At 44.0% G+C, this 27,069-nt stretch overlaps 1 protein-coding gene across 2 annotated transcripts; it reads right to left on the bottom strand.

Moving 5' to 3' along the window:
- Positions 1-76: 76 nt before the first annotated feature.
- On the bottom strand, positions 77-27,069 carry Kal1 (Kallmann syndrome 1). 2 transcript variants are annotated; one of them, XM_065220339.1, is made up of 7 exons: positions 26,103-27,069; positions 16,239-16,421; positions 1,592-2,153; positions 1,312-1,526; positions 1,063-1,253; positions 805-1,003; positions 77-689 (listed from the first exon to the last, which is right to left on the bottom strand). In XM_065220339.1, the coding sequence occupies exons 1-7, from the start codon at positions 26,109-26,111 to the stop codon at positions 444-446; spliced, it is 1,605 nt and encodes a 534-aa protein (XP_065076411.1). In that variant the 5' UTR covers positions 26,112-27,069; the 3' UTR covers positions 77-443. The 2 variants fall into 2 exon arrangements, with proteins under 2 accessions (XP_065076411.1, XP_065076420.1); XM_065220348.1 differs by having other exon boundaries at positions 77-686.

The following is a 27,069-nucleotide window of genomic DNA, read 5'->3' as shown; positions in this document are numbered from 1 at the left end:
CTTGATCAATTGACTTGCCCTGTCTAAACCCTGCTTTACATTTCTTTTCATGTTCCAAAAACAAAACTCCACCCTGTCGTCTCTGCTACAAGGATGCAAACTATTTCTTTATTATCAACATTCACATTTTGTATTCTGTTTATATTCCGGCTAAATTTCATCTACATTGAATATAAAATGGCAGCACAGCATTAAAACTAAACAAAAAAGTACTAATTAGCTCTTAAAACAAAAATCAATAAAATAACCTCTTTTCCGCACCGAAGGAGGTTCGCTACAGAACCTTCGCTACCGGTGGAGGCATAATTATCCTGATGCGTCCACCACCAGCAGTTCGGTCGTAGTGGAAAAATGGGCTCCTATATGGGCGAGTTATGGCGGGAAAGAATTCATGCTTGTTTGTCATTTAGTCATTAAATGTTGTCATGTTGCTTGTTGCTTTCCTAAACGGAACACTCGACCGGAAAGTCGGGATGCGTCTTCCGAAAGTGCTCACATTTTGGCGTCACGAACGTCCGTACGCTATCGTACGCCGCCGGTCCCAGTTGATTATGATGATGCTGATGATTTTGATGCTGCTGTTGCTGATGATGATTGGCTGGACCGGTGGCACGCTTCCGATTGTGCCTCAATCCAACCGTGTATTTGGTATCGAACTCCAGACTCGAAAATTCGTAGGAAGTTTTCTGCTGGAATGAAATCAGATTCGGTTAGATGGAATTCAAAAGCTACACTCAACTTTCCCTTGTTCGATATTCTGGAGAGTTGACAGCCCAAAAATCATAGACTCGAGTTTAAGCTTACCTTTACAACTACATCGTGGGAATTGGCTCCCATCGGTTTCGATAGGCAATCCCTCGTGCCACGGCACAAATGTAATCGATAGCGTCCGCTGGGACTTCTATCGGGCCACGTGAGCCTCACGGTGAACCCCGTTTTGCGCGGAACGAACTTGTAGTTCAAGCCCAGGGTGCTCCCTCCGGATTTTGTGCGACGATGATAGCTGCAAATATATGCCTTTTAAGTCCAAAATTCCCTCTTTCAAATGTTTCTGTAGAATACCTGGCATCATTCATCAACATATTGTCCATACTGGGTTGCTTGATAGCGCCTCCGGCTTCCACCGTAGTGTCCATGAGTTCGCTACTGGCAGCAGACTTCAGTCGCCTCTTGCCGTACACACTTACCGCATGTATCTGCAGATAGTAAATACTGTTCGGTTGCAGTCCTTTGATCTCGTAGTGTCTCGTGGGCTGCAATGAAGAAACCAATCATTCATAATTCTCGGAAATTATCAGTGAAGTCCCGTACCGCCGATACGGTAGCCATTTCCTTGAAGAGTGACGAGTTTGCTGCCCGTGCTCCACTACTTGCATTCAAGTACAAACTCCAGCTGATTTTATACTTTTCCACCGGAAGATCCGACCGAGGAAGCATCCACATGATTTTCCGACTGTACGTCCCATTTACGTTCGGTACCAATGGTCCCAAGGTGAGATTCTTCGGTGGTTGAGGTGGATTCGGTTCTGTCAAAGGAAACAAACTGCGTTATCTATCTACACTCCACAATCTACCCATAAATCTACCATACTTTTACTCAACTGAAACTCCTTGGAAACGACCGAATAGCCCCGGGTACCCAGCTCATTAACCGCCGCCACCCGAACCTGATACCAGCGTCCCGGTTTGAGCTTCATATCCCCGACGTACCTCTTGAGGCTTCCGGTTCGTTTGACCTCATAGATCCCAACCGGCGTGTGGCTCTGCCAATCGTTCTCCAGCTTCCGCTCGGCAAAGTTGATCCCGATATGGTGCCGGGATTCCACCACAAAGTAGATCGCACTAGATTCTTCCTCCTCCAGCGATATGTCCCAGTGGATTTCGGCCATGCGGAAGCTACGGCCGGCTTCGCGGAGACTGACGTGGAACGGAACCGGCGGTAGACCACGGACCTTGCTCAAGCCGACCGGGCTCTGGCAGCTCATACCGCACGAATGGGCACAGCATTTTTCCACCCCCGGGCAGTTGTAGTCCGTACTCCGGCAAGTGTTGAAGCAAATCGCTTCCAACCGGTTCAGCGGATCCTTCGGGCAGTCGCCGTACTTTTTGTAGGACGAGTTTTCCAAATAGTCCCGGATGCAGGTGCTTTCGCACTGTGGAGAACGGAGAGACTTTTTGTTATTTGGGGGAAGTGGCTTATGACTTGTTTAGATTACAGAGTTATAACATGTTATAATAATAACTCTCCAGTCTGAACAAAGCATAAAGGGAATTATAGAACGAATAACCGAGGCAGTTTGACGGGTCTTAAGCAAATGAATACGAATTATAAATCAGTTAAATTTGAGATAAGGTTGGAAATACACTTTGAGCGATGACTATGTTTCCACCTCGTTTGTCAGGTCAGATAAGCAAATAACGTTCGATAGAATTATTTACATAATCGTTTTGGATTGTTTGCGTTATGGGGCTGAACCAATACCATACAGTATGCATTTAAAAAAATATGAAAATTATTCTACAGAGAGCATTACGTATTTCAACTGAGCTCCGTTCGCTCCTCGTATCAATGTTCATCCTGTAATCGAGAGGAGCATCTTCTGATTACAAAACACCCCTGTCATCCGGTTGCAGCTATCATTCGAGAAAAAAGTCATTTCAATGTTTCGATTTGAATGGCCTGAGGTTTCCAGTCAAAAAATCCTATGGTTTTGACAGTTCGGATCACTGCACATTTAAATCAGCCGTTTACAATTTTCGGGCATAAATCAGAATGCATGTCGCTGCATGCATGCTGTGCATGTCGGTTTGTTGGTGGTCTAATACCCCGTACGGACTATGGCAATAGAGCTGATATACTATAGAGGAAGTATAGCGCTGGTGATCCCTGTGTTCCTAAGTTGAATAATACCGGGTACAGAACTGTCAAACTGCATAGTTTTTTCTCGCTTTGACAGTTGTGTCCATATTGAATGTAAGGAAATGATGTTTCGACAGCGATGGCAGCGCTATTCTTTCTCTATAGTTTATTAGCTCTATTACTATGGCTTATATCATGTAATATCAAGAGCCACATGTGAAAAAGGCATACAAGCTTTTTGTAAACAAACCTTTGTATGCTCTTTTCTCGCCAACCGAGGGTCACCCACGCAAACCAACAACATCATCGGAAAGGGGAAAGCTTCCCCTACCCGCTAATGTTAATGGTTTGCGTTGATGTCATATGAGTGGCGAGAAAAGGGCATAAGAAGGTTTGTTTACAAAAAGCTTGTATGCCCTTTTCACATGTTGTTCTTGATATAGGCTATTTGCAATGAGCACTCATACATCTAGTTTTCACTGGAAATCCTACACAGATAAAAATTCTGAATTTTAATTGTGATGTAAACATTCATTCACGTAAACTTAAATTTAATTTCACACAACCGAGCAACTTGTAAACAATATTGTTTACAAAGATGGGCTTTTGTATACAATATTTGCTACATTGCATGAATTGTGCTAGAACTTTACATGATATATAATGTAAACTTATATGAAATATGACGCTCCATTTGTGTGCATCATATTGAACAGAAATTTACACTACTTTTCGAACTGTGTATGTATGAGTGCTCATTGCAAGAACTGGATATATATAAGACTGTGTTCAATTTGGGGAATTTCACTTAAATTTGACACTTCGAAAATAAATTAAGATATTCGAATATCCCTCTGTTGTTGATTCGAGAAGGTGTTTGTCAAAATTGATTCCTGGTCTGTCAGAAATAACTCTGGTACAATAGCAGGTTAATTTGAAAATTTTTCATCTGTTAAATCTAAGTGAAAATTCACCAAATGGAACACGTGGTAGAAAATCAACCCTATTTGCCGTGGCGGGTATAGTTCAAAGTATACGTGGAAATTTTGATTACTGGTCGTCACACGGACGACCGTTGCTGATGCTGATTAAAGTGCACGGAAAATTATCCTTGCCGTTCCGCGTTCGAAGGCAGATTCTTTCTCTTGTCTCTCGTCGGTCGAAGTGCGTGGAAGTTTCCTTCTCTACTTGTCGTTCGGACGACCATTGCTGACACGAGTTGGAACGCGTGCCGGTTATTCAACTTTAAATCGTCGTGAACGCTGCAGCTTCGGAAGGCAATAGCGCCACACAGACCGGTGAAGCAAAGATGGCTTCGCTTCGCACAAAGCAAACCGGAACACCGATTCACGACGATCAAAAGGCTGATAAAGTTTAATAAGGTGACAGAGGCAGAACTAATCTCGGCACGGATCAGCACCACACGAACTGCACGTACGGCATTTGCATCGTAGTTCGCGTCAATCGCATTGAGGAAGTAGCTCACGGAGAAATTCAACCGTGGTAGCATTTCATCATCGAAGTAACTGGAAAGGTGGGCGCTGATCAATACCACGACAGCAGTATCCAGAATCATCCTAACGGTGTTCGATTTCGGCGCATTGCTACGTTGGGAGACAAGGGAGTTGCTTCTGATGAAACTGCCCTCACTTTGAACATAACCAAAATAAGCCCCAGGGCTTTTGTTGCGAGTGCTATTTCACAGATCGGATCTCCTCACTGCGACACAGGGCAGTTCCCAACAAACCATTTGAGCTGATTATAAGCTCAACACAGCAAAAAAATTTTGATATCACGTCAAAGTGGATGCACTACAATCATGTCGAAAATATGGTGTAATATTACTTGCTAAAAAGGACAAAATTATTATTAATAAAATGCAGGAGCTGACATTACGCTGCTTTTACTGCATTTGTTTATTTATGTGGTCATAAAAATTACATGAAATTTTCGACATGATTGTAGTGCATCCACTTTGATGTGATATCAAAATTATTTTTTTGCTGTGTAGTCATGTTTTAGCTGAAGAAGCAATTTTTTCACTGGACAAGCTCTTATTCAGCTTTAAATGTTTATTGGAATGCCAGAACGGTAGGCACGTCGAGCAACGTGTTGGCCGTCTCAGACAACCAGAAGTCGTATAACAATGTACAGACAGTATCGTAAATAACTACAGTTTAAGTCAATATCGCATATAAGTATGACATACATCGCAATATGTTTAAGTAAAATCGTATAGAATGCAAATTTCCGACTTATATGCGAAGAATCATTTTTCCATCGTACTATATCACAAATTAAATCGGATTACATCGTAAGGCTTTTCAAATTGAATTTGTTATTACAGATTAAATCGTAAATAATGTCAAATCAACTCGTTTACAAAGAAATTAAAATTTGCACGCATATGGCCTCCACTTTTGTAGGTATAGGCCCTTTTTTTGCATTCTATACGATTTGTTTGTTTGTATATATCTTTGTATATCACAGAATCAACTTTGAATATACGTGCATTCTGGTTGTCTGGGGTGGGAACATCGTGCGACTCCTAGTGACAGTGCGCATGGATTCGAAGCAGCAGTGCACGCCGATGACGAGAGGCAGTCTTGACCTGGCGCAGCTCATCATAATCGGCAGGAATCGGCTACGACGAGAACGAGACGGAGGTGTAGCCACTCGCGAGTCTTCTCGAGTCGAAAGATGCTCGATGCAGCCGATTTTCGAGCATGATGGACCACGGCGGATACGAAGCGTCCAGTTACCACTGTCTATCCAATGCGTGACTCGCAGCGTCGCCTACATCGAGGGGCAGTATAGGTTGCACCCGGCCGGTAATAGTGCCGAGGAGGTACTGTTTGTCCCGGAACTCCGAGACAATTTGAAGTCTGTTAAGAAGTTAACGAAGGCTGGAGTTGAAATAAGTTTCAACAAGCAACTGGCAACACTACGGAACGGTGGCGAAACAATTGCTAATGCGTATCCCCGAGGAAACCTATACGAGCTGGAATTCGATGTTAGACAGTGTGAGGTCAACATGTGCTACACCAAGGAGATTAACCTGTGGCATTTCAGTGAAAGTGGCATGGGAGCGATGATACAAGAGGATCTTGCGCTCGGTGTGAATTTCAAGCCAGAAAAGTTGGACTTCTGTAATGCGGTGGACCAAGGCCGTGAATACTGCTCGGTCGAGCAGAAGAAATTTTAGAAGGGCAAGCAATTCAGATAGAATCTACAGTCGTGTATTTTCCGCAACAAAAAGGGGTAGCGGAGAGATACAACAGGACGTTGGTTGAGAAAATACGGACCATGCTAATCGACTCGAGTATACCTAAAGCAATGTGGGGAGAAGCAATGCTGACTGGTGTATTTCTGCTTAACCGAAGCCCGACTGCTGCCTTACCAAGAAGTTCAACATCTGCGGAATGCTGGATGAAAAGTAGAGAGCTGATAATAATAGGTTACACCACTAACGGATACCGGCTGTGGAAAAAGGACCTACGTAAAATTGTGATTGACCGTGAAGTTAAGTTCAATGAAGCCAGCTTCCCTTATGCAAATAATTTCATGATTCAAAAGAAGGATGAACTGAAAGTTCCGGTAACGTTCGAGCAAGAGGGGGATAACAGCAAGTGCAATGGAAGCAGTAATGAAAGTGATGTGAAGAAGAATCTTCGAACCTACCCACTGCGCTCCCTTTACAACAAGAACGGGACGTGAACTCCGGTGAGACGTCCACGAGGCACAGCGAATGGGAGCGCTGATTCTAGGGTACGTTTATTGACTATCTTACCGGTTACGGAGCGAATGCTGTTGGTTCTTCTTCCCTCTCAGATGTTCCTGGAAACTATAGTCAAATCGAAAGTCGTGATGATCGGGAGCTCTGGTATAAGGCGGTGCAAGACGAGCTGGAGTCTATGGCCAAAAATGAAGTTTGTAAGCTGACGACCTGTCCCAACGATGCCAGGCCACTGAAAACGAAGAGGGTATTCTGTTTGAAGGAGGATTAAAATGCAGCCCGGCTGGTGATGAAAGCACCGAAAAACCGACATGAAACTTAAACTTAACTCTTGATCGAGAATCCATAACGGCGGATTCAAATGTGCAGCGATCCCATCTGTCAAAACCATTTTGTTATCTAGATAAAAATAATTCGCACGGAATAGATTAGACACGAACCAACTCATAGATTTTGTGTGTGTGTGTGTTCTTGGATAGGATACACATTTTTCGCGAACACGGCGGCAGATGTCAGTTTTGTGCTTTGATCAGAAATTTGATGGTACCTTGTATGGTCATTCATGTCGGTTTGTCGGTGATGAAAGGCTTTCTCCAGCGTCCCGGATTCAACACAATTTGAAGAGACATACACTCCTATGGCGATGGATGTGCTCTTCCGTCAGATCACTCTGAAGAGAGGCGGTCTTCTTCAGAGCGATCTGAAGGAAGGGCTGTACATGGTAGTACCCGATGGAATGAACACGGAAGCGAATACTGTCTGCAACCGGTGGAAACTAACGATTTTAAATTGGCTCACTACTTGACTAGCCTATTGGTTCCAAGCAAATCGATTAACGTACCCCATTGTAGCCAAAATTCTAGTACTACACAATGTTTGTTTTGATTCGCAATGAAAGTTTGATAGATATAATGAGGGGTTCGTGGATTTTCCTATGTTTCAAGGGGTGCATCGATTAGCTTGGGACCGAACATAGTACCAGAACTGAGCCAAAAAATTGAGCACGTTTTTTCGGGACCTACGAGTCTTAGAGTTACCTCTATGGTATTATTGAAGTTGGGCCTGACCAGATCAAAGCGGGATTACTGCCTCTACGTGTCAATAAAGAAATCCGACGAGGTTTATCCGGTGCTGTAAGTGGCCAATCTCCTTATTGTCGGAAGGAACTTGAAGACCCTTCTAAAATTGAAACGACGACTAGCCTTGGAATTTGAAATGTCCGACTGCGGTGAAGCTAAACTTTTCTGGCGGGTGAGACTGGATTATCGTCGGATTTCAGGTGACCTCAACCTATCCCAGACGGTCAACGTGAACAAAATATTAGGCCGGTTGCGGATGACAGACTGCAATGCTTCAAATACTCCGAAGGAAAAGGCAATCCAACTGAACCATGATGGAAAAAGGACTGCAGAGCCGTATCGGGAACTTCTTGGAAGCCTGATGTATCAGATGACAACTGTTAGGCTAGATTCGTGCTTCCCAATTAATTGTCTGGGAGGAGTTCAACAAAACCCGACGGATAACCATTGGCAATCACTCAAACGTACCGTCCGGTACCTTAAGGGTACCAGGGCTGCTATTCAAGAAAGATGAATCATTGGAACCGCTTGTGGTATTTGTCGACTCAGACTGGGCAGCGGATTTGATGAACCGGACGGCTACATTTTTAAGGTGTTTGGATGTCCTGTAGCATGGGCGAGCCGAAAGCAAGCAACGGTATCAGCTTCATCTAGTAAGGCAGAATACATTGGATTACCCTAGACTGAGAAAGCCATATAGAAGAAATCTCCAGTCGTAAAATCTAATAAATCACTTCGGCAGGAGTTCCCTGAACTTCGGCAGGATTTCCCTGAACTTTGGCAGGCCTTCCCTGCAGGGTTGCTTCCGCTCACTTGCTTTAAAAACATATTTTTCGGAATTATGCAATCATTAGATGATATAATGATATGCTGTACTTGTAAGTAACGAGAAGAGGGTTTAAAGTATGTGTTTGACTCATAAAACCTGTCAATTTTGCTTTCAGAGCGTCACAGCGATCTTATGATTCGTGAGCGTTCACTCAGAGTGAGCACTCACGAATCGTAAAATTGTTGATTGTGACGCACTGAAAGCGATATTGACAGATTTTATGTGTCAAACACATACTTCACGTCCTCATCTTGTAATTTACAAGTACTAATAATCACTATACCATCTAATGATTTCATAATTCTGAAAAACATTTTTTTATAGCAAGTGAGTGGAAGTAACCCTGCTTCCCTGAGCATTGGTAGGACTTCCCTATAGTTCGGAAAAACTTCCCTGAACATCGGCAGAACTTCCCTGAACTTCAACAGAACTTCTCTGAATTTCCGCAGAACTGAACTTCAGCATGACTTCCCTGAACTTCATCAGGACTTCGATGAAGTTCAGCAGACCTTCCCTGAACCACGGCAAGACTTCCCTGAGCATTAGTAGGACTACCCTGAACTTGGAATCTTAGAATTGAAGTTGTCATTTCAAATTTACAAATAATATTGTAACGTACCAGTGCGGTGTTACTCCCAGCTCTAATGAAACCCCCGTCTCCAAGCCTCAGGGTCGGCACACGCTCGTGACAATTCCGCGAACCAAGAAAACACTTAAAGTTCGCTCAAGAAAAACTCCCACTTTATTGGCAAATCAAAGTTGGCACTCGTGGAGAATAGAAGAACTATGAAAGTGATGATGGTTTCAAAATTTTCTACGGGGAAGTATACGAGTGCAATCTTAAAATGCTTTTATTTTGAAAATGGAGCATTTTATTTAAATCTGGTTACTGCTACAGTGGTAGAAAAGCGGAAGTCTATGTTTACACCTAAAAATCTGAAAAGAAATTATGTTTTCTGTATTATATGTCTATTGAGTAGTCCTGAAGTTTTCTACTAACGTAGCACTAACCAGATTTAAATAAAATGCTCCATTCACAAAATAAAAGCATTTTAAGATTGCACTCGTATACTTCCCAGTGGAAAATTTTGAAACCATCATCACTTTCATAGTTCTTCTATTCTCCACGAGAGCCAACTTTGATTTGCCAATTCGCTTTTGTTAATTTTCACTTCCTTCTCACTTAACGGACGGTCTAGACTCTGACGTCTCCCATTTCCTTAGTTGACTACTCCTACCTTGTGCTAGCGCCAGTGCTGCACAATTTCGACAATACACGGTGATACTCAAAATTCTGCTTTGGTCACTCGTTTGAGCTAACAGTCATTGTCAAGGCAAACCATGTCAATTGTCAGCGACGAACATGTGCTGATTTGTTTATTAGCTAAATTTAAAATGAAATTAAATGGCTTGAGGAAAACAATTACATGGAGCCATTAAAGTGAACAAGCATCTACGGCCTGAACAGCTTGGATAACAATAATGTGTCTCAGAATGCAAGAAATTACCCTTTCTGTTACCAGGTGAATCTTTGTCATTTACGAAAAAATGAATGAGATTTTGACAAAGATTTTTTTGAGGATCAAGTCTATCATTGACTATTGTCGTTTTCGTTTTTGCGGTGTAGCTACACCGGTGCTACACTGCCGTACACCGAAATATTTTAGGGTGTAGATATAGGATGCACCTTTGCTTACAAACAAATGATGTTGAGCTCAGAGGTGGCAACAGTACATTTTTTGAAAAACCATCGTCCAGAGCGAAACAAAACAGCCAGCACACGGGCGACCGTGTATAACTACATTCCAAGCGAACAGCGGAGATAGAGAATAAATAAAATCTCGCAGCCCGATTTTTCCAAACAGTTTATTGTAATGAAATTTTAGCTGCAGGCTTGCGTGTGACAGTAAATTACCAACTCCCTTATTTACGCATAATTTTAACATCAATGCTTATGAGTGGTCAGTCTTCATTCTTATCTTTTAATTCCATGCAATAAACATCAAATAAATGCAGTAATTAGCCAGAAATCAGCAAAATTCTACACGACATAAATTTGTGTCGCGCGCGCCGCCGGTCTTGTCTGCTTCTTTGTGCGAAAATGTTCTGTCGCTGGCAGAAAACAGTTTAGAAATGTCATGACATTTTTGCCGCTTGCCAGTTTGTTTTTGTGTGTCGTCACAATGGTTATCGCAAAATGTATCAAATGTTAAGGAAAAAATGTTAAACTCCAGGACTCGTGCCACCACTGGTTGAGCTGTCAAAGACTCGCGCTTATTCCTGCTTACACTACACCAGTGCTACACCGCAAAAACGAAAACGACATATGTGAAAAACAATTTTGTCAATATCGCGCAAAAGTCTGTCAATGACAATGACAAATCTCAGCACTGGGCTAGCGCTACTCTTCGCATTTTTTTGGGGCCACTGCCGTCGTCGTCGTTCCTCTCCTTCCTCTGGTACCGCGTCACCTTCTTGGGCCAGGGGTGGACGCCTCTACCTGTCCCGTACGCTCCTCGAGTATGGTGACGGACTCGAGGCTTCAACGAACTACAAGGGTAAGTTGGCTTGCCTGGATTGGCGGCACTCACCGTAGCTGTGGGATCAGGTTAACGATCTACGATTCGGACACACTACCAGCGATTGGCGTGGTCGACTCCGGAAAAATACGTTAAATAAGTAAAAGTTACGATAAAACCGCGATGTCCTGGTTGTCCAATTGTACGTGGCAACTTCCTCTGCAACTCCTTTAAACTTTAAATTTAGCTCACTTTAGTTTTCACAATCAAACTATTGATTTTTAGCTATGACTTTCGCTATGTCCGTTGTCTTTAATGATCACCAGGCTTATCCTTGTGCCTCTTGGTGAACGATGACCCCGAACCGTGACCGTTGAACCGTCGTACGTGCCACGAATTCTCCACGCAATGGCCCCCACTACGCCACCCCTATGGACGTCCATTCATGACTGCACACAGCGTGCTCTGATGGTGGCTAGTGGCAGTGTTCTACAATTTATAGGGAAGTGTCTGCTACTGGCTGCGTTCGTGGGGATTCTGGGATGTTTTACCTATTACGAACATTTAAACTTTTTCTTGGAATTTAATAACTAAATATACGAAAACTACACGCGATTAATCTCACCAATCTTGGACGCAACACTTACACTTGTTATAATATTGTGTTAACGAATATGTTCCAAATTTCAATACTTCCCATTTTTCGAATTTGCAACGCTTGTGGTATGTGGTAGTGCATTTCGAATTTGGGTGTGGTTTAAACGGGTGTGGATTCAGTATCAACGGAAAAGCATTAAATTTCACCTTAAGTGCAGCGATTTCAATAGCAATCTGGCTGAGTGGTGTTCCGGAGGACCTGGAGCAGATGGAGAAGAGCGATCCAGTGCCAATATCGGAAGATAACAGTGGCTGCATCGGGATGGCAAAGAATGCTGAATCGAAGAGGGTAAAACACATGTTACCGTTTTGGTTCCTGTACCCTATTGGTTCACTTCGAGCGAGAAAAATCAGGAGATAGCGAGAGCGAGGGTATATGTGTATTCATTGTGAATTCAATCTGTATGTCAGTTTCTTGTATGCAATATTGTCTTGTTTTGAATGTAAGTAAATATGTACTCCCAAACCAACGGTCCAATTAAAAATTGTAACCCAGTCACACCAACAACACATAACGGGAAGGAGTAAGGATGAAGGTGGGCGTTGGAAACAGGAGAAGGATATGGACAAGGGGTGTCGGAAAAGTGGGAGGGAGGTGGAAATGGGCTTAGGTGAAGGGGGAAGCTACTGAGTCAAACTGAAGAGAAAGTTCTCTTTCACTTCAGCCATTGCGCGAGATAGTTCGATCTGTCAAGTTTGCTTTACGTTTTGAAAAAATAGTGAAGAGTTACCAACAAATACCGGCTAATACCACTGAATACGGAGTCAGGTAGGACCCAATCAATAACCCGGTAGCGGAATTCCCAGCCCTAAGACCACCTCTCATATTCCCTTCAGGACCCATTAATTACGGGCTACACCACGAGGGCATCCGTTAACACGCCAACACCCGTGTAGCAAGCGTCCATCGGTAAAACACCGACGACCACTGAGAGACCACCGTCGATCACCCGATCGAGCCCCAGTGCCACATCCATCGTGCCACACCGGCATCCACTGTGAACAGTCCGTTCATCCGCCGCCGAAAAACCCCACCAACTGCAGAATCCCGTCATCGCTGGCCAGCACTACACACACACACACACTACAGATACCGAAACCGTAAGTAGTAAGTGAGTGAGACAATAAACGAGTGAAAAGTGATAAAGAGGTGTTTTCTACTTCGGATCAGTGTCGACAAGTCAGGAGCCGACCTTGAAGCTCCAGGGTTTCAAGCTCGAGCTAGCCAACAAAAGAGGCGAGTGTAGCCCACCTCAGACGATCTCCGTGGCTAGACCAGAGGTTAGGGGAATACCAAGGGGTGGTCACTCTACACACTTATTTTGCGCCAACATTTTTCTCAGTGATCCTCAGTGTGCCGCAGCTGTATCGGCAGTGCCAAGAATTCATCGAACTGACTTTTGTTTGCTTGTGAATAATGCCTTGTTTGGCAACCCGGTATTTTAACAGCTCTTGTTTTTGTTTGATTTCCAATGTTTTCAAAATCATGCATCTTCGGTGCAAGGCCGACCCCGCTCAACGAACGTCAATCATTAGTCAACCAGCCCTTCTGGGAGCCGGCGCAGGAAACGGATTTGCACCGAATTTGGCACCGCCCGAGTATCATCCGTCGGAAAACTGGAAACCAACACCGGCCGGAACACACGTCGGACTCATGAAGGACGCACCGCTGACCCAAAACAGACCAGCCAACTTCATACAACCGGCACAGACACAGGGCGAAGTGATGATGGTCTACGGACTCGATAACAACACAGCCAACACCGTTAAGCTGTTCTATCTGTTCTGCCTGTATGGAAATGTCAGAATAAAGTTCCTGAAGACCAAAGAGGGTACCGCCATAGTCTAGATGGAAGACGCCATCGCAATCGAACGTACACCCTGCCGGACAATCACTTCCCAGGCCACCAGGACCCGTATGCCGTCCGAGGATCTGCTGCTGACTGCATTCACCACCAAGGACTGCCACCCTTTGCAAGTGCGAATGTTCCCGCTGAAATAGGATATTTACTCCTCCGGTCGAGTTCCCGAGCGGTGAACGCCATCATGAGTGCAACCACAGTGCGGTCGATCACAAATGCACAAAATTTCCGTTCATTATGAAGCTGTGCATCTCTTCCTCCAAGAAGATGATCGGTGCGTGGAACATCGAAAACACGTTAGCTTTCTTTTTCTGAGAAAAGAAATGATTTTCCTTTTTTGTGTAGTTAATGTTATGATTCGTAATTATAATTTCTTATTGTGTTAGTAGGAAGTTCAAAAAGTCAGGAGAGTACAAATAATCTGTTAAACTATTTGAGATTTTACCAAGATGGTCCTTCAATTTTAAATGTTGGACGACGAAACGGTTGGTGTAGCAGTCACCGCCATGGATGTATTCGAGCAGTTCGAATGGTCGGATGGTATAGTTTTTGTTTGGTTGTTGACTTTCCAATTAAAACTCAAGCACTGCTTGTCGTGATCCAGCCGAGATTTCCAGCGTCGGCCACGGCTACACGAATTAGCGATGCAGCTCCCACGGCTTCGGCTGCTTCCAATGCTGCTGCTGCTGTTCCTTCTGCTGGTCCGTCTCCTCTAAAATTCATAAAAAAAAAGACGGACCCGCAGCAGCATTGGAAGCAGCTGCAGCCGTGGGAGCTGCATCGCTAGTTCGTATAGCTATGGCCGGAAACCTCGGTCAGGTCAAGATACCGCTGTCAGCTGTTCTTCGTCGGGGAGAAAATGTGGATGCGACTGCCGTCACGGGTGTAGCGATTTTGAGAATCCATGGCGAGACTTGGTGGAGATTCACGGTTGTTTTGAAAATAATTTGATTATATTGTGGCAACATCAATAACAAATTTTGACACATTCACACTGCGTAAGCGCAGAAAAAGTTCAGTGTTGCCTGTAACTTTAAAGATCATAAAAATTGTAATCATGAGTGCCAAACAGCGTCAATCACGACGCCCAGGTGTGCCCAAGTTTGATTTTGGCACACTGTGTAGAGTGACCAACCCCTTGGGGAATACATTTATACTACCCAGACAACCAGAATGCACGTATATTCAAAGTTGTTTTCGTGATATACAAACATATATACAAACAAACAAATCGTATAGAATGCAAAGAAATGGTTTATACGTACAAAAGTGGAGGCCATATACATGCAATTTTTTATTTAATTTTAAACGGGTTGATTTAACATCATATACGATTTAATCTGTAATAACAAATTCACTTGGAAAAGTCATACGATGTAATCCGATTTGATTTGTGATACAGTACGACGAAAAAATGAATCATCGCATATTGGTCGGAAATTTGCATTCTATACGATTTAACTTAAACATAATGCGATGCATGCCGTTCTTATTTTTTAACTTCAACTGTAGCAATGTACGATACTGTCTGCACATTGTTATACGACTTCTGGTTGTCTGGGTAGCCCATCTGGCTAGCCATTAACACACATTGATGTCCGACATCATTTCATTAGAGATCACGTGGCAGAGATAAAGCCGATTTCCACAATTGACCAAGAAGCTGATTTATTCACCAAAGCGTTAGACAAGAATCGTTTCCAGGATCTTAGAGCAAGAATTGACTTCATTGATTGAGAGGGAGTGTTGAGTAATGTCGTTTTCGTTTTTGCGGTGTAGCACCGGTGTAGTGTAAGCAGGAATAAGCGCGAGTCTTTGACAGCTCAACATCATTTGTTTGTAAATAAAGGTGCATCCTATATCTACACCCTAAAATATTTCGGTGTACGGCAGTGTAGCACCGGTGTAGCTACACCGCAAAAACGAAAACGACATAAGAAAGGAATCATTGGATGAAATCAGCTATCATAGTAGCCTATGAAGATGTTGGAATTATAATTTTATTCATTCCCTGTCAAGCCATCAAACTGAATAGACCTATTTAATAAACTGTTCTCGTTACTAGAATTACTTCTCGATTACTTTTTGTAAACAATGCATTTGATCGTCGATTTGGCATAACTGGTAGCTCGCCCAGGCATAAGGTAGGGTAAAATTTCCCCTATCCCCTGACACATCCCTTCTAAAAAGTAATCGAGACTTTTTTCACTGCGTAGTAGAAGAACCCTCAACAAGGTGGTTCCATGAAGATTCCAAAAATGACGACGGTTATGCTCTATGCGCTCTATCACCTCAAGTTTTCCAGAGCACAAACCTCGGACACTGTAGCAACATCGCTCATTAAATTGGAACTCCCCGTTTTGTGCACTGCAGCGAACGTGCAGTTCCAGTTTCACTGTCGTATGTTTTGTGGGAACTGATATTTGTGCTAAGTAAATTTCAAGCTGAGAGTAAAATCAATCAGAAATAAGGTTTCCACAGCGATTCAGCTTAAAATTAAATGTTAATCTCGTATTCTATAGAAACGTTATAGCTACTGATATCACGTTACAGGAATTCCCTGAAACGAGAACATGGTCCCCATCAAACTGCCAACGTTCGGAAACAGGCTAAACTACATAAAACTCAAATCAACCGAGCAATAAGTAACAGAAACATCAATCATTGCGTCAATGGAGTGTGTGAGGAAAAAGTACCATCATTTTGTCGAATGTGTTCGTACATTTGGAACGACACCGAGCAATCAGCAGGTTGTCAGTGTGTCTCCGATTGGCTACCGGGCCCAGCCCTGCCCCACCACTGCCGATGTTCATCATGGACGAAACGCCAATCATGTGCTGGATTAGGATCAATTTCAGCACTCCAATCGTGTGCAACATCTGAAAAAGGGAAAAAGGAAAAAAAAGTCATTAATCATCAAACAGATAAAGTGGATGAAAAGCCGGAAAAGTTAAGCACACGTGTTTGTGTTTGACCCGATGACAGCCAACGCGTAATGGCAGTGGGGATATGCAAGGGACGGCGGGGGCGCCACCTTCGCATGGCAAATGCAAGCGGATACTTTTAAGCCTCACACGGTAATGATCGCTGCTAATGGGGTCAAGGAATGTGTAGGGCTCGAATCGCTTGATCATGTTGTCCGTTACGATTTCCGCCATCCATCCATAATGCAGGGATTGGATGGCTACTTGCGCCGAAACGATTAGCAACAATGTATCTCTCGGCAAGGGTACCGGTTCCCATCAATCTTGCACCTCCTTTGGCTTTTATGCACAATAAAATATGTGCTGACTTGTATAATTGAGTCAGGTCGTAGTAGTCGATGCAATTTTACGGTGCAGCTCCTCGAATTGAATCCCCCCGTGTGCATGGCAAGGTAGCGCGACACCAGAGGAATTTGCAATGTAAGATGACGGGCCTGTCATATTTCAAACTGAATGGGACGATCGATAAAGAAAAATGTACAGCCGCAAGCAATGTTTCACGTCAAAACTGAAAATTATGTCTGCACTGCTTTCGAGCTGACGGGTGCAGTTGGCTTCGAAAACCGTTGAAAAACCAAAATTAATGTCATATAAACATTGAAAAAAAAAAATAATGTCAAACTGAACTGCCCAGAAATCGGTAAATAATAAACGATCATTGCGTGCCGCAAAAAGAAGGCCATGCCATGCCAAACGAAGCGGGGGTAAAACGTAAATTGTTGTGTCCTGGGTCAGGGTTTTTACGACCAAATGTCGCCCATGCAGCGAGTGCTTATTTTCTTTTCTTTTAATGATTTATTTATTTCCCAATGTAACTCCTGACTGCAATCAGCAACCTTCTTTCCGTACAGAAAGCGGGGGATTACCTGTGGCTCGATGTAACCACACCACTCGTCGAACAATGCAAAGCTCCTTAAAGCCTTAAAATCGGTTGAGACACGCGACGAATGCGACGGAAACTTGTACTTTCCATTGTACCTGGCAGTGTGATGACGTGATGTCATGCGTCTGTCATTTATTCGTAAGTACCTATGCGAACAAAATGTTCACGGTCATCAAAGAGTTTTAAAAGGAATTCTCACCTTTGAATCGCAGTAACCGTGGCAACTACTCCAACTGAGAGGTGCCATCGATGAGAATAATTATTAGAATTGACTCGGAAACGTAAATTACTCAACAATCACCGTAGGAAATAGTAACTACACAATAACAGCAACGGCAATCAAACTTCTGGCCGTAGGCACAAAATCCCATTTAATGCAAAACAACAGCAATGCCTCTGATATGGCATCGAGAAGGAGAACATAATACAAATAAAAACCGAACTACTTAAAAGCCGGCTTTATTCGTTCGAACCAACGAACGACCAATCGTTGTCGCTCGTCTCGATAAGTAGCACGTAGAAGCCCCGGATTGATTGTGTGTATCGATTACATGTTTAAATTTATAATTTATACTCATTGACTTATGAGGTTCTGCCGGCTCTCAGTACGCGCCGCCATCGGTCGTCCGTCAACGGGTGGTTGGTTCATTGGTTGGTAGTTATTGGCAGATACTTAGGCTGGAGTCCACTGGCGGTGGTCCACCTTCAGCTCTGTGACTGCGTTTACTGCAATGGTGTGCAGTAGGAATAAATGTACCTACATACATTTAGCGCTGATGTTTTGTCGTTTCTTTCTCCCTGCATCATGCGTGCAATATTATTGCTTCGTTGGTGGACGTCTTGCATAACAGTTGTTCAAGCAGTATCATTCGATGACACCATCACGGGAAGGTCTACACATTTTTATAAGGATTAGGAGAAATTACCATTTTATTCCACTACTACAAAATTTGAGTTTTTTTTAAAGATAATTTACTCCATTTAAAAAAAGTTATTTTCACAGTTTTAACCTCAAATATTGCGTTTTTTGCGCCGTAACTTAATATGTATCGATCCAACTACATGAGATATTAATATTTGAAGACCACTGGCGTGCACAGGGTGGGGCAAGGTGGGGCAATTACTTACTTACTTAAGGGTCCTGTGCACCACCAGCGGTGCACAGGGCCAACGTGAAAGACTTCCATCCTGGGCGGCTGCTCGCGTTTGCCTTGACCTGGGCCCAGGTCAGATTTCTATCGACTTGCTTAATTTCCTTATTGAGGCTCCGCCGCCATGAGCCCCTGGGTCTGCCTCTGCTGCGATGTTCTGCTGGATTCCAATCCAGCGCTTGCTTGCAGATTTCGTTTCCGCCCCGTCGAAGTGTGTGGCCGACCCACCTCCACTTTCACTCTCGAATTTCTGTTGCTATCGGCTTCTGATGACATCGACGATGGAGCTCGGCATTTGAGATCCAGTTGTGAGGCCACCAGGCACGAATTATATACCGCAGGCATCGGTTGATGAAGACCTGCAGCTTTTGAGTGTTCTCCGCTGATACACACCACGTCTCGCTGGCGTATAACAACACAGATTTCACGTTCGAGTTGAAAATTCGGATTTTGGTGCGTTGACTTATCTGGTTGGATCTCCATACGTTTCGTAAACTCGCAAAGGCAGCCCTAGCCTTCTTGATTCGTGCACCTATGTCGCTCTTGGTCCCGCCGTCCGACGCTATTTGGCTGCCAAGATATTGGAAACTTTCGACCTTCTCCACTGCTTGCCCCGCTACCGTAAAGTTGGAAGGGTTGCCCGTGTTGATATCCAACGATTTGGTCTTGTTGACGTTGATGGTGAGACCCGCCGCAGAGGAGCGTTCGGCTAGGCCTTTGAGCTTACTCTGCATATCAGAGCGCCGTTGTGCTAGTAGAGCAACATCATCAGCCAAATCGAAGTCGTTGAGATGCTCCATGGTGATAGGCTGCCAAAGCAGCCCACGGTTCGGTACACGGTCAATTGCACCTACCATGTTCTCGTCGATTACGATGAGAAACAGTAGCGGTGATAGTATACATCCTTGTCTCACACCAGCGACTACCCGGATAGGGTCGAACAAGGCTCCGTTATGCAGAACTCTGCACGTGAAAGCATCATACTGCGCTTCGATGAAGTTGACGATTTTATCCGGGACTCCCTTGCGTCTCAGGGCGCCCCACAGATTCTCGTGATTGAGACGGTCGAAAGCTTTTTCGTAGTCAATGAATACCAAATAAAGGGACTCTTGGAATTCATTGACCTGCTCCAGGATTATGCGGAGCGTGACAATATGGTCCACACAAGATCTTCCGGCACGGAATCCTGCCTGCTGCCGTCGGAGAGTCGCGTCGATCTTCTCCTGTATCCGATTCAGGATAACTTTGCACAGAACTTTGAGAACAATACACAGTAACATGATGCCTCGCCAATTGTCGCACACAGTCAGATCCCCCTTCTTTGGGACCTTCACTAAGATGCCCTGCATCCAGTCGGCCGGAAAAGTCGCGGTGTCCCAGATATTACAGAATAGTTGATGCAACATTTGTGCGGATAGAATGGGGTCAGCTTTGAGCATCTCTGCTGATATGCGATCGACCCCTGGAGCCGTGTTGGATTTCATGCTTCGGATAGCTGCTTCAATCTCCTGCAGTGACGCGAGTGATGCACCGCACCCTAGGCGGATCATGCCGAGATGTTGATGGCTGGTTGGCTGTCGGAACTTGAAGAAGTTGTTCGAAGTGCTCAAACCAGCGTTTCAGCTGGTCAGTGGGGTCGGTAAGCAATTGTCCAGTCGTGTCCTTCACTGGCATCCTCGGGTTCATCCTTGCTCCACTCAGGCGTCGTGAGATATCGTAGAGGAGGCGTATATCGCCAGTGTTTGCAGCTTTCTCCCCTTCGTCGGCCAGGGAGTTCACCCACGCTCGCTTGTCCCATCTGCAAGAGCGCTTGACTTCCTTCTCTAGAGCCGAGTACCGTTGACGGGCTTCGTTCTTGGCTCCTCTGGTTCTCGCCCGCTCTATCGCGGCTTTTGCTTCTCTACGCTCCTCAATCTTCCGCCAGGTTTCATCTGTGATCCACTCTTTCCTCTGGGTGCGCAGCTCACCCAAGTTGTTCTCGCTTGTTTCTATAAAGGCATTCTTGATGGCCGTCCATTGTTCTTCTACGCTGCCACCTTCTGGAACGTCCGCAGCTCGAGGCTCAAGTTCTTGAACAAAAGACCTTTTTACCGCTGGATCTTCAAGTCGGCGTGTGTTGAACCGCCGCCCGAGTCTCTCCTCCCGTCGCCATGCGTAGGCGGATTTCACCGATTAGAAGGTGATGGTCAGACGCGATGTCGGCCTGCGTTTATTCCGGACATCAAGAAGGCTCCGTCTCCATTTTCGGCTGATGCAGATGTGGTCGATCTGATTCTCGGTATGTCCATCACGGGAAACCCACGTGACTTTGTGCACTGGCCGATGGGGGAAGAGCGAGCCCCCGATCACCATGTCGTTATTGCCACAAAATTCTGCAAACAGCTCACCGTTCTCGCTCATTTCGCCGAGACCATGGCGTCCCATGACACGCTCATAGTCCGTGTTGTCGGAGCCGATCTTCGCATTGAAGTCGCCAGTGTAGATCTTGATGTCACCCTTTGGAACCTTATCCACGACGGCATTCAGTTGACTGTAAAAATTTTCCTTGTACTGTAGCTCGGAAGCATCGGTTGGCGCATAACATTGGATTATGGTAAGGTTACGAACCCGTGTTCTAAATCTGGCAACGATTATCCTCTCATTAACAGGCTCCCACTTGATGAGCGCAGCACTTGCCTGGACGCTAAGTAGGAGACCAACTCCACGATGACGGGGAGCGTTTTCACCTCGAATACCAGAGTATAGTAGTACCTGTCCCGACGGCAGTTTGTGTTCTCCAAAGTTTGGCCACCGAACTTCACTCAGTCCCAGGATTTCTAGCTTCATGCGTCGCGCCTCGTTGGTGAGTTGTGCCAGTTTACCCTGCTGGGCTAACGTCAATACATTCCATGATCCAATTCGTGTCCGTTGTTTTGAGCTAAAAGTCGTCGCCGTTATATCAGTTCGATGTCTTTCTCTGTTGGTTTCTGTAACAATTGTAAAGGTTTCAGAGACAGTAGGTGGTTGGCCTAAGGTCTCCTATCCGCCGTGATGGGGCTGCCATCTTAGGTGTAGCTTCCGGGGAAGAGCATTTCTTATTCAGCCGCTGGATGCCAGTCAGACGCTGTTTGAGCCGCACCTCCATGGTGAACAGACGCTCGGGTTGGCGAAGCATTTCCTCTATCACCGTGCTATCATAGAGGTAACTCTAAGACCACTGGGTCCCGAAGAAAATCATTATTATTTTTGGCTCACTCAGTACCAGAACAACGGTCCCAAGCAGTCCCAAGCTATTTCACTCACCCCTGCATGTTCTGCATGAATCCACACACCCCTGATGTTATCTGTCAAACTTTCATAGCGAATCAAAACAAACATAGTGTAGTAATAGAATTTCAACTAGAATAGGGTACGTTAATCGTTTGCTTGGGACCAATAGGCTACTAAAGTGGTGAGCCAATTTAAAATCGTTAGTTTCGTATTGATTGTTGGTGCTATGGTTACCGCGCCAGTGTTCGCGTCGCACCTCCTCACTCTGCTATTGTCGAATTGACAACATTGCCCAGGCTACGCCAACCAGCTGTGTCCATGTTTCACCTGGCAGTCTTTTGTGATCATATGACTCGTGGAGGCGTGAGGTAGGAACTTGTGAGGACCGGAGCTAGGTATATCGCTCCTTCCAGATTGTCACTCACCATTTTGTAGCCCAGGTGGGGCAATTGCCGCTCTTTTATAAATAAGATTTTTAGTTCCACATTTACAAAATTATAATATAAAATAACTTGATTTCTTAATAACTTGATGTGAAGTTAAATAACTTCATTTCATAATATAAAGGCACTGAAAACCTTTTATTGCGTCAAATCCTTTGAGATGGTGCCTGAAAATTGCACCACAAAGGTGCATGAAGGGACAAACTTCAATGAACTTTTTTGGTCAAACAAATTTCTGGTGTAATTTTTTTTTCAAAGATGTTCATGGAGGGTTAAAAGAAGAGGGTAAATTTAAGGTTGAAAAAATTCACCTTCGTGGTGGTAAATCAATGAAAAGGTTTTTTTTATTGAATATTTCTGGTGTAAAAATATTATTAAAGGGTGATACGGTCAAAATTTGGTCAATATCAACTTGACGTATTTCTTTCAATTTTGCATTTAAAAAACCTGAACACCCCTCATTTTGAAGGTGTGTGTGTGTGTAGAATGTTGCTCCTATTTTGATTTTGGAATTCACTCTTCAGTTGTCAAAATGCCGTCCAAGCAAGAAGAGCAGCGTATCAAAATTTTGCTCGCGCATCGCGAAAATCCGAGCTACTCGCACGCAAAGTTGGCAAAATCGCTAAAAGTTGCCAAATCAACCGTTACAAATGTAATTAAAGTGTTTGGGGAACGTTTGTCGACAGCCAGGAAGTCTGGATCGGGGGGAAATCGAAAACCGGAAGCCGCTGAGACGACAAAGAGAGTTGCCGGTAGTTTCAAGCGAAACCCTAACCTCTCTCTCCGAGATGCCGCAAATAAGCTGGGTGTATCGTCTACAACCGTGCATCGAGCCAAAAAACGAGCCGGACTATCGACTTACAAGAAGGTAGTGACTCCAAATCGCGATGATAAACAAAATACGACGGCCAAAGCGCGATCCCGGAGGCTGTACACAACGATGCTGACGAAGTTTGACTGCGTGGTAATGGACGACGAAACCTACGTCAAAGCCGACTACAAGCAGCTTCCGGGACAGGAGTTTTATACGGCAAAAGGAAGGGGAAAGGTAGCAGATGTTTTCAAGCACATGAAACTGTCAAAGTTCGCAAAGAAATATCTGGTTTGGCAAGCCATCTGTACCTGTGGCTTGAAAAGCAGCATTTTCATAGCTTCCGGGACTGTCAACCAAGAAATTTACGTGAAAGAGTGTTTGAATAAACGTCTGCTGCCTTTCCTGAAGAAACACGGTTGTTCCGTACTGTTTTGGCCGGATTTGGCATCTTGCCATTACGGTAAAAAGGCCATGGAGTGGTACGCCGCCAACAACGTGCAGGTGGTTCCCAAGGACAAGAACCCTCCCAACACGCCAGAGCTCCGCCCAATTGAGAAATACTGGGCTATTGTCAAGCGGAACCTAAAGAAGACCAAAAAAACTGCTAAGAGCGAGCAGCAGTTCAAGGCAAACTGGCTTTCTGCGGCGAAGAAGGTGGACAAGGTGGCTGTACAAAATCTGATGGCAGGGGTCAACCGTAAGGCCCGGCAATTCGGATTTGGAAAAGCGGAAGCCTAACTGAATATTTTTCCTGAATTTTATACTAATTGAACTTGAAAAAGAAATTTAATTTGATTTTTTAAATAAACGATTTCACCGATTTACACGCGTTTTCCCTTGACCAAATTTTGACCGTATCATCCTTTAAGGTGCTTCCGTGCTTCCGTCTATTATCGTTTCTTTAAACTGTTCCCCTGGTAGAGGAGAATTAAGTTCATTCGAGGCGGCTCAGCTATCATCAAGGTGGTGCATGGAGAGACTAATCAAAATGAATAACACTGGTGGAAAAATTGAATCACGCTAAAAATTTGGAGGTGCACATTTAACTGAAAATTTCTGGTGGAAAGTTCGCAACACTGTGGTGAATGTAGAAGCAAGGTTTATTCATTTTCTGGTGTTAATTTGCATCGTTCTGATGAATGCAAGATTCATTGAAAATTTATGATGGAAAATTTGCCCCATTCTGGCGCATGAAGAGGCATAGTCTGAAAATTGCACCACAAAGGTGCACGGTGAAACAAACTTGACTTACAATTTTTGGTGCACCGTTCTGGTGAATGGAGGAGCATGCTTTATTGAAAATTTCTGGTGTGATAAATGAAAGGAACAGAAAATTTCTGGTGGAAAACTTGCACTGGTCTGGTAAATGAAGGTACAAACTTTATTTAAAATTAAGCCATATTGAAAATTTCTGGTGGGAAATCTGCACCGTTCTGGTGAACGGATAGGCAAGCTTTATGGAAAATTTTTGGTCTTAAATTTGCATCCTTCTGCTGAATAGAGAAAAAAATTTCTGGTATAAAATTTGCACCATTCTGATGATTGAAGGGAAGTTGCTGTACTGAAAATTTATAATGAAAAACTGAAAATAGGTGCAAGCTTTATTTGGTGAAAAACCAGCAACGGTGGAAAATTTGCATCGTTCTGGTCTATTGAAATTTTCAGTGTAAAATTACCTGCGGGTAAGTTTGTATTGAAAATTTCTGGTGTAAGATTTGCAACAATCTGCTGCATGGAGGAACAAGCTGAATTAAACATTTCTGGTAGAAAAACTACAACGTTTTGGTGAATGGACGAACAAATTAATCTTGACTTCCGAGAAGAAGCTCAAGGGTATTGAATTCTGAGGACAGTACCAAAAGAAAATATTTCTGGGGATGATTCCATGAAAATTCTGCGAATAATTTCATGTGAATCCTGCAGATAGTTTCAAGATAATTTCGAATATAATACCGAGAGAATCAAATTTTGAATGAAATTCCAAAGGGTTTCAAGGGAAAAGTTGACTTCGGCAGTACATTAACCTATTATCATCAGGGGGGTAAAAAATGTCCTTGAGAGCTCAATTTTGGTATGTGGATACATTGTGTTTCAGAGCAACTATTGGCCAAATTTGAGTGCTCTAGGACTTTGTTTACTCCCTGACGATAATAGGTTAAAGTATTGCCGAAGCCAACATTTCCCCTATATGTTATTAATGCTTAACAGATGCCATCACAGAATATTACAGAATTGTTCTCCTATTTTTTGGGTGTGCAATGCAATAATTAAAAAATAATTTTAGTTAATTTTGATTTTGGATTTTGGTTAATTAATCCAGCTAGACTAGAAGAAATGCATTAGGTCCTAAGTAGCATTGCCCGATTCTCTTCATCGACTTTCTCTTTGCATCCTCACGGCCATGTTAAGACACTCCCAGCTATTTTGAACACACAGATCGATGAAACAAACTATTATCTAGCATTTTATACGACAAACAGGAGAAGAAACGGTTCAGTACCCAAGTTTTAAACGAAAGAGAAGGTCGACGAACAGAATGTTACTTAGAACCTAATGTATTGTTCAGCTTGAAATTCATCGCCTAAAAGCTAACAAATAGTCCGATTGGTCGGTGCATCACCAGACTTCGTCAGTAGATTAATATCAATCCGTGATTTTGGATGATTTCGTCGGCACCCGATTTCCTCTACTGTTTAACCCTTATGACATCTCATATACGCCGGTGCAACAATCGGTCGGTTAATCGACTAGCCTACTGTTAAATTTCTCATCTGTCAATGTTTTAATGGGGAAACACCCACCCCACCCCCGGATGATAATCTACGACATGTTCAGATTAAATATGATAAGGAATGACCAATCTCTGCGGCAAGATCCCGATGACGCATAAACCTATCGCATTCCTTTGCGTTCTAATGCGTCACAAATGGTGATTGCAGCAATCGAAACAGACCACGCGCCAATGTTTTTTTTTTTTTTGGAACACCTACTTTGATTTTATCAATAAAATACTTAAATATACCGACTACTGCCTACCTTGAACATTTTGCCTCACTTCCCGCAATTGTATGGCACAGCAAACAGAACCGATACCGATGGCTGTTAATTATTCAGCTGACCACCTCCTTCTCCTCCCGTCGATTATCACTGGCGTTTCATCTTGTCTAAATTTAGCGCTTATCGCCACGATAAAACATCACCCATCAATGATACAAAATACTGTGCACTTTTCGCTTCCCTAAATACCCTTTATCCACGTCGCACCGAATTCAGCACACGCTCGCATTTAGTCCGATCTTGATTGCCAATTCCTCTTTATTACCTCAAATTTGTATCCACACACCGCGCACCACAGAGATAAGGGGTGAAGCAAGAAACACAACAGAATCCTCCCCGAAGCCGAAACCGGCCTTCGCCGTCTTATTGGTTGTCGTCACAGTTCACAGTCGCTGTCGTCGTCGTCGTCGTCGCCGGCCCCAAAATGCAAATCCCATAAATCAACCGAACGACACACGTTTTCACTTTATTTGCACCAAATTCTTCGTTAATTGCATTTCCGTGCTGCTGTTGCCCTTGCTTCCTTCTTCTACTGGTCGTTGTAGTCCTCCTGCCATGGCCACCGCAGCATCTCGTATAAGGTCCATTCCAGGCCACATGATTACCACCATCATTGGATTCTTCTTATTCTTGGTCCACCATCAGTGCACAATCCCCAATCGGAGAAAATCGCTTTCCAAAATGCAACGGTCAAAACTTCACGCACGCAAAACTTTCCCAAAACCTGTCGATTTTCCTCCCCGCAGGTATGGAACAATCGCAACCGACCTCGCTGGTGGTCAACACGGGCGGCGTGCTCAAACGCACACACTACGGCCGACACACCGAAACACGTCCGCACTGATTGGTATCTGCATTGCAACTGAACTGATCCCTTCGATGCACTTGGGGACGCGGCGAGACCGCACTAATTAGCCGGCAGGTTGCACAAGGAAAACACAAACTC

The sequence above is a fragment of the Ochlerotatus camptorhynchus genome, unplaced genomic scaffold (assembly GCF_037179485.1).
Source record: "Ochlerotatus camptorhynchus isolate MF236.1 unplaced genomic scaffold, CSIRO-AGI_Acam_v1.1 ptg000010l, whole genome shotgun sequence".
In the NCBI taxonomy this organism is placed as follows: domain Eukaryota; kingdom Metazoa; phylum Arthropoda; class Insecta; order Diptera; family Culicidae; genus Ochlerotatus; species Ochlerotatus camptorhynchus.
Note: the sequence above shows the minus strand (reverse complement) of the source record. Positions and strands in the feature narration are given on the sequence as shown.